Raw genomic sequence first — 8,415 nt, forward strand, 5'->3', positions numbered from 1 at the left:
GATTTAGGGTTTTCCTCGCACAGACCAGACTCGCCGAGTCCACTTGGCCGACTCGCCGAGTTGGTCACTTACTCCTCGACCCGGATCCCGCTCCGACTCGCCGAGTCCTTCCTTGGACTCGCTGAGTCCCTCCTAAATTTAGGGTTTCCTTTACTTTTTGGCTTTCAAAATCTTGGGTGTTACATTAGGAACCTATTTACCTCTTTGGGCTTCTACTAAATTGAGAAATAGGTTTGACCGTCTATCTTTTTGATATATGGATATTTATATAAGGCATTTTCTGGATAATTCAAATCGAAGCAATTGGATATCCAGTTTGGGCCTATGGTCTTCGATGAGTAGCAAAAGAGCAAGAGAGGGGAGCAGTAGTGGGTTGGGTGGCCAGAGATAGAGAGAATAAAAGAAAGACGAGACAAGGGGTGTCGGTGGGGTGTGTAACGATGCATAGGTTTCAAAATAAACTTAGTGATTAATACCATCTAACAGTTTTAATCTCAATTGCTTTTATATATAACTTCAGTTAATCGTGTTTTGTGACAACTTTTGTCATATGTCATGGTACAACAATTGAGTATTTTGGTGCTCAAATAGCCGATTCATCCATTTGATTAGGAATTTGTAGATATTGTTGTGTGAATCATGACAAGACACTTGGTAATAAATTGAAATAAAAAAATCAACATCTTCTTTTTATCATACGCTAAATGGCAGAAACTTTATCGACATTTACAACACATAAACGCTCTCTGATTCGAACTTCTGGAGCTTAAGAAAACTAGGGCGATAACCCATTCCAGTGAAGTAACGGTTGAAAATTTTTGTGTCTTCAATTGTTCTCGTTTTAGGAGAATATGCCAACAACTTGTCTTCATAATAGATCATCAAAATTGTTCCATCTTTTAAACCTTCAGTCAGATACACAGGCTCCCACATCACCCAATCCAGATCAGGGCTGATACTTTCCTTGATAATCACCTCTCTATGCCAAGATTCCTTGATCCCATATTCCTTCATCACCCAAATCGTGAATTGAGATTCAAACGTATCAGATTGACATAAACAACCTTTAAGGACTGCCAAACTTTGGAAATGCATCTGACTCTCTTCTATAATTTCAACTGGAGGAGATGGAAACAACTCAAACGTCTCCTTGTCAAAATCAAACGTGCAAAGCTCTTCGGGGGAATCCCTGTCAAGAACAATCCAATGAGCGTTACCATTTAGAAATGGCCCAGACCATCCATTAAGCAAGTAAGGGACATGACCGAGACTTCGCCATTGACATGTGCCAAGGGTGTAAACCTCGGCTTCTACTATACTCGGCCGAGATGATGAGGTGGGGTCGGGAGGTATATCCCCTTGGAAGATCCGTATCACTTTGTATTCCTGTGTTAGTGACCCAACACCAAAACAATAAATAATCATCGCATAACCTTCTCTATAGTATTGCTGCCTAGGGAGGATCATATACTCTCTAGTGATTGGATTGCATATGTAAGTGTTATCACTTTTAGGACCATACTGCCATAGGCAGATCAAACCATTGACTGAGCCCACCGGGAGTATTTGAGAGTGTTGGAAAATGGGTGCGAGATCAAGGTCAAATGTCATGACAGGGTCATGGTTTAAATGGTGGTGATCAAGTTCGTCTTTCACCTCCACCCACTTCAAAATGCCCACTTTACGTGGTGCCCTCATTCCATTATCAGGATTATGGTGAAGCATGAGGCTTGCAGGTGATCTCGAGAGGTGAAGATTGGCAAAGTAAGAGTCGGAAATGAGATCCAACCATTTCTTGCATACAAACTTGCAGTGGATGATCGTCTTTACAGGAAGTCTTGAGAGAATATCGATCATGACATGTACAGGTAAGTCTTCCATTGATGGACTTAGAATAGACATAATATTCTGGTAATAAAAGCTTAATTAGACTTTGGTGGTGGATAGCAGCAGAACAAAGAGAATAGCTGAGTTTGGTTTGATTGTGGTTGTGGATATGAATATATTTTATGGTGTGTATGTGATTTATAATGGAGGAACTTGGAAAGGTCCTTTGCTTGGAAGATAAGTACAGTTGAATTTGACAAGTATTTGGTCCAATAAGTCGTCATCTCTGACTGGATTCATGTTGGAACCTTCTATAACGTTATGTTGATTTAAACTTGCAAATTTGAAGGCCCAAAAAGATAAATAGCGGCCCTTAAAAACAGCGAGTTGGATGCCTGGTGTTTAGTGAGTTTTTTTTTGTAAAGAAAAGGAAAATATTGAGAGAAAGAAGGGGAAGGGTGTGAAAATTGAGTTCGAAATAAATGAAAAGAATAATTTTAAGTTTTTGTGTTTCTCAGCCGGAAGGAAAAAGAAAAATAATACTTAACAATTTTCTTTCCGCTCACTTTCTTCCCAATCCGCTTAATTTGAGATGAAAATTTGAAAGAAAAATATTGCTCCAAAATCTTTTTTTTTCTTCACTTTCCTTCCATTAATGAAATTCGGAAACATAATTTTCCTTCGACATCTCTCACTTTCCTTTCATTTTCATCTGTATCCCTCATTAATTAGAACTCGAAAACAAGACGTAAATGTTTTGAGAGTAAAACAAAAATCGTGTGGTTTTCTATACTATTTCGATGTAAAGAAATAGCATAATATTTTTATGTGTCATATTTTATCCTTCATTTTTCATTTTATTCTATAAAATATAAAAAATTAATCCTAAAAAATAAATTGTCATTATATATCATTAAATATAAAAAAATTGTGTATTAAATATATATTTTTATTTTAAAAAATGTCATTTTAATAAAATAACACCTAATTTATATTAATAATATGCAAATAACTAATTTCACTATAATTTGACAATAATATATTTTATAAAGTTTTTACACAAAAAAAAAAATAAGTAAAAAGCTAACAATATATTGTTTTTGACAATGTATATAAGTTTAAAAAATATATATACTAAGAAATATACTTTTTGGTATAAAAAGTTGGTGCTAAAAGTATTGTAAGATTAGAGATTAAATACTATTTGCACCATTTTTGTGTAAAAAAAACTGAATAGGGTTTGAGATAGTCTTAGGTGTTGAAAATGTGTGTTGTGCTTGAGAGTTCAAGTCTAATGGTTGATAAATGTTTAGTTTATAAATAAGATTTTGAGAGTGTGTATTAGCCGTTGTAACAAAAGGTTAAAGTCCAATGGTTGAATTTTAGAATAAATGAGCTCTTTTTGATTCAAGCTTCTGGACCTTAAAGGATCTTGGACGATAAGCATATTCCGGGAAATGATTGAGAGAAGACATGGTTTCATAGTTGGTTTTGGATTTGGTTATGGTTCTTGTATGTATTTATTGTGTGTTTTCAAACCATCTAATGAGACTCAAAAAAGTGTTTTAGGGACATAAAAAGTTGGTTATAGGAATGACCTTGCCGCCTCTGTTGCTTTGGATGATACTCGGTAGCCGAGGCATCATATTTTCTCTTCATCATACATTCCAACGAATTAAAAATCATGCATTTGTTCAATGTATATGTTATCAAATGATAAGGATGCAAGTGACACCAACAAATTGCGACTTGAAGACCTAAAAAATCACTTCTGACAACCAATAGCAAATCACTAAATGAAATGTACATGGCAAAAGTATCATGTGCACCCATAAGAACCATTTGATACACATATGACAATGGATGTTCCTTAAAGAACTTATGTTGAGCTTTAAAAGAAACGAACTCTTTCATTTTCAAAGTTGTGTAGTCTATGAAAACTAGGACGATAAGGCAATCCGTTGAAGTAGCGGTCAAATATTTCCATGTCTACAATTGTTTTCCTATGAGGACAGTAAGCAAATACTTTGTCTTTATAGGACGGCATCAAAATAGTTCCATCTTTTAAACCTGCAATTATATGCACGGTGTTCTTCGTCAGCCAATCAAAATTAGGGATGATACTTTTTTTTATCACCAACTCTTTATGCCAAGATTTCTTGATCCCATATTCCTTCATCACCCAAACCGTCAATTTAGAATTGTAGGTCTCACTTCAACATAAACAACCCTTTAGAACTCCTAACATTAGAAAAAATGTCTCACGTTCTTCTATAACTTCACAAGGAGGAGATGCAAACAACTCAAATGTCTCCTTGTCAAAATCAAAAGCATAAATCTTTTAAGGGGAATCTTTGTCAAGAACACTCCAATGAGCATGGCCATTCAAAAATGGCCCATTAAAACCTTTGAGCCGGTATGGTACATGACCGACACTTCTCCATTGGCCATTACTAAGGGTGTAGACCTCCGCTTCAAATAGGCTCGGCTGAGATGCTGAGATAATATCTCAGTATACATCCCCTTGGAAATCCGTATCACTTTGTATTCCTGTGTACGTAAACTATAACAAAAACAATGAACAAACATAACATAACCTTGTCTATAGTAATGTTTCCTGGGGAAGATGATATATTCTATGGTGATTGGATTGCATATGTAAATGATACTATGGCCAACCTGCCACAGACAGAGCAAACCATCGACTAAGCCCAATGTGTGTATTTCAGAGTCTGGGAAAATGGGTGCAAGATCAAGGTCAAGGCTTATGGAAGGGTTGCAGTGTAAATGGTGGTTATCAAATTCGTTTTCACACCCCCAAACCGGAACGGCGGAAACATTCGGGGATGGTTAACGTCATACGTAGTATCACAACAGTTGTATCATAGTAAGCATAGTAAATACAACCAAACATTGAATACATATATGAAAAAGGTTTACATGGTCTTAATACATAGTTTTGTTCATATCAAAAGTAAAGTGGAAAGATGTGACTCTAATGCACCGCCTTCTCTAAAATCCTGGAAGTACCTATCTACTAATTTCCTGAGAATACAAGCAGTTTTGAAAGAATATCAACATAAAGCTGGTGAGTTCATAAACATTTGGTTTTGGTGGAAAATGTTCTTTGATCCTTTTGAAAAGTGTTCCTCAAGAAAATCCTATATTTTCTTATGAAAAGCGTGTTTGAAAACCCATTGCTTCCATGACTTCCAGATTCATACAAGATATGTACAATCCAAGGTGTCGTGGAATGAATATGAATATCCGTTAGTTACTTGTTAAACAACCCGTTTATGAAAAGCCGAGTTATCCTGGGAATATCCTATATTTTCCCTAAAGGTTGATCATTGATTATCCGTTCTAAACTGAGGTGCACAAGTATCTACTATACTTATATCGATAAACGTAGTTTTCTTTTCAAAATCCTGGTTACTCCCAGTGAGGTATATTAGCCCTATTACATAAATAAAATTAATAAAAGAAAACGTGATGAACTAAATCCTGAAGGTACTATTAATACCCTCCAATATTCAAATTCGTTATTACTTTGAGGTTGGTTTACTTGATTCATTATTAAAAAAGTAAATCTATGCTATCTACATTGTGAGTTTCATGACCATAACTCACTGGATATGGCCCGCAACGGGGTCGGTATCCTTTATGACTTTGTAACCCGTAAACCTGCCGGTCCGACTGTAGCTAGCAGCAAGGTGCGGGATTGTCAGTCCCGTATAGATCTATACACAACAGTCACGGTCTCCCTACAAGGGATTCTGGTCACAAGTGATAGTCCCACACTCTGATTCTGTGGGAGTGTTACCAAAGACGTGTCTCCAACTTAGACTAACAAATTTACAAGTAATAATATAGAAAAATCCTTTTGTGATTAACATGAATCCTTAATAAAACGATACATTTTACTATATGATTCATAAGTTCATTGCTCTAGTTTTGAAAACTGTTTCTACGAGTTGATTTCTTAATTGTTTGGTAAAACTGTTTTCGGTGTTAAAAGCATACTGAAAATATAATTATCTTAAACAAAATAATATACTTTGAGCACAAGTTTCCTTGTACTTTTGCTTGTATTCCCCCCTGAAAACATGAAAAAATCAAAAAAAGCGTAGGGGTATGAACTCACCTTGGGTAAGTGGTTTGAAGGAAGGATCGATACGGAATGCCGGATGTTCAAGCGAAGCATTGAACACGATTTGATCCTAATTAACAAGTAATGACACATAAAGGATGTCAAATGAGGGTATTTCACCACTAGATGTGATGGAGAACCACTCTAGGAACTTGGAACTACTTGTACTAAGTGTTAGAACCTTAAAGGATTGCATGAGGGACGTGTATGGCCAACTTAAAGGTGTGTGTGGCCATAGGTGTGCGGCCGTACACTCATGATGGAAGGTGTCATTGAGGCGTTTTCAATGTCCATACTTGCATCCATGAAGTGTTCTATGTCCATACTTAATTGTAGTACAAGTTTAGGGGTCCTAGAAATGGGTTTTTGGTCCTAGGGTGTGTGTGTGGTCGCATACACATGAGTGTGCTGCCGCACAAGGGAGTGTGCTACCTCACACATGAGTGTGCTGCCGCACAAGGGTGTGTACAGCCGTACACAGGCGTGTGCGGTCGTACACCCTACATGTTTGTGTCCAGAACGCCAATTCTAAGGTGCAACAAGGCTATGGACATGTCTAACTCGAAGATGGAAGTCCAACTCTCACTTTGGAGGGTCTTTTAGGAGTGTGAGGCCACCTTATGTGGGTGTGCAGCTGCACTCCTTCAAAGAGATGAAGAACATGATGGGACATGATGAATAAAGGCTTAGATCAAGAGGCTCTTCAAGCACAATAAGCTAAGGGATGGATTACTCATGTTTTTGAAGCCTTGGGAGGGTTTGTGGTTGAAGAAGATTGAGAGAAATGGAGTGGTGTGCTGCCTAGGAGTGAGTGTGCGGCCGCACACCCATATGTATGGCCGTACACTCCCCCTAAGGGTGTGTATGGCCCGTTTTTGTCACCCTACGGCTTGCTGACTCATTCCTAACCTCAACCTTGGTTGTACTCAAGCTTAGAACGCTTATATGAACCCTTAATCAGTGCTAGGAGTTATCAGAAACGAGTTTAACATAGATTAACGGACTAGATGTACCAGGTGAAAGTTTCGGGTTGCCACATTCGTCCTTGATCTCCACCCACTTCAACATGCCTGGTTTACAGTACCGCAAATTTATTTTTCTGATTATTGATGAATCATGAGGCTTGTAAGTGATCTAGACAGGTGAAGATTGGCAAAGTAAGAGTTAGAAACGAGATACAACCACTTCTTGCATACAAAATTGCAATGGATGATTGTCTTCACATGAAGCCTTAAGAGAATATCGACCATGACTTCTGTCACACCCCGACCGTCGGCAGAAACATCGGGTGGTGTAACGTCATTCTTCGTATCACAGTTATATAACATACACTGAACAGTACTAAAGAAAATACATACCTTTATTGATGATTGAAAGTTACATTATTGTTTTCCTAGTACTTATTACATAATATCCGACTATGGCATACTTCTTAATGAACAAAAAGGTAATAATAAAACTTCTCCTGTTCGAATACATACCAACTTTTCAAGTTCCTGAAAACACATGCATTTTAAAATACGTCAACATAAAGTTGGTGAGGTCACAGGTTTTGACTCCATATGAAAATAATACCTTTCCTATGTTAAAAAGTTTAGTTTCTGAAAGTACCATTTTGACGCTCCAACATTTAGTATATATTTTAGGTATAATAGTTTACTTATCAAATAAGTGTTATACCTAAACGTTCCTTGAACCTAGGGTATGAGTAGGGGAAACTTATACTTAACATTAATACTTTTATACGACAAAGTGTAATGTTTCTAACTATTTGCTACCATGAGCCTGTAACCGCTGCTATGACATAATACCTCTGATAAAACACACTCATGATTTACCATGAGAAACAACACACTCATGATTTACCATGAGAAACAGTACCGCACGCTTCATTGACGTCAGAACAATAACAAGTATAAGGATAGTTCGTCACTTGCTTATGGTTGACTGTAGCTAACAATCACAAGTGGGGTGGTCAACCCGTATACTAATTATACATGACTTCCTCGCTCACACGGGATTAATGGTTACAGTTCAGAGGATTTCCGCTAAGATCCCCAATCTTAGTTGATGAATACAATTACTCATGTAGACTTCGACGGCTTCCTATAGCTCTAACAAAAAATCATTTTCATGTCTAAAACCCTAAGTTACTAGACTATGCTTTTAAACATTACTCCTAACTTCATAACATTTAGGCAGTATAACAACTATAACTTGAAGTAAAACCAGGTTTTATCTTGACATAAAACCAATAATAGCAACATACTTTATAAATTAACATATAGAACTTCCGAATATAACTTAGGAACTATATCGCACACAACATATATATAGAATCCTAAGTATAAATCAAGATCTACATTAGTATAATAACATGCTGACAAGTTGATAATAGTTGTATATATTCAAAATAATATATTTAGAACACCTATACC

General features: G+C 36.8%; 1 protein-coding gene and 1 pseudogene across 1 annotated transcript; both read right to left on the reverse strand.

Annotated features, from left to right (window-relative positions):
- Positions 1-726: 726 nt before the first annotated feature.
- On the reverse strand, positions 727-1,881 carry LOC145076369 (F-box protein At3g07870-like). The gene has a single exon (XM_079022266.1). It carries the CDS (start codon positions 1,879-1,881, stop codon positions 727-729), a length of 1,155 nt encoding a protein of 384 aa, XP_078878392.1.
- A 1,837-nt stretch (positions 1,882-3,718) lies between these two features.
- Positions 3,719-7,227, reverse strand: LOC145076370 (uncharacterized; annotated as a pseudogene).
- Between the last annotated feature and the right edge of the window lie 1,188 nt (positions 7,228-8,415).

This window comes from Lactuca serriola, chromosome 9 (assembly GCF_051521515.1).
Source record: "Lactuca serriola cultivar US96UC23 chromosome 9, Lser_US96UC23_V15, whole genome shotgun sequence".
In the NCBI taxonomy this organism is placed as follows: Eukaryota; Viridiplantae; Streptophyta; class Magnoliopsida; order Asterales; family Asteraceae; genus Lactuca; species Lactuca serriola.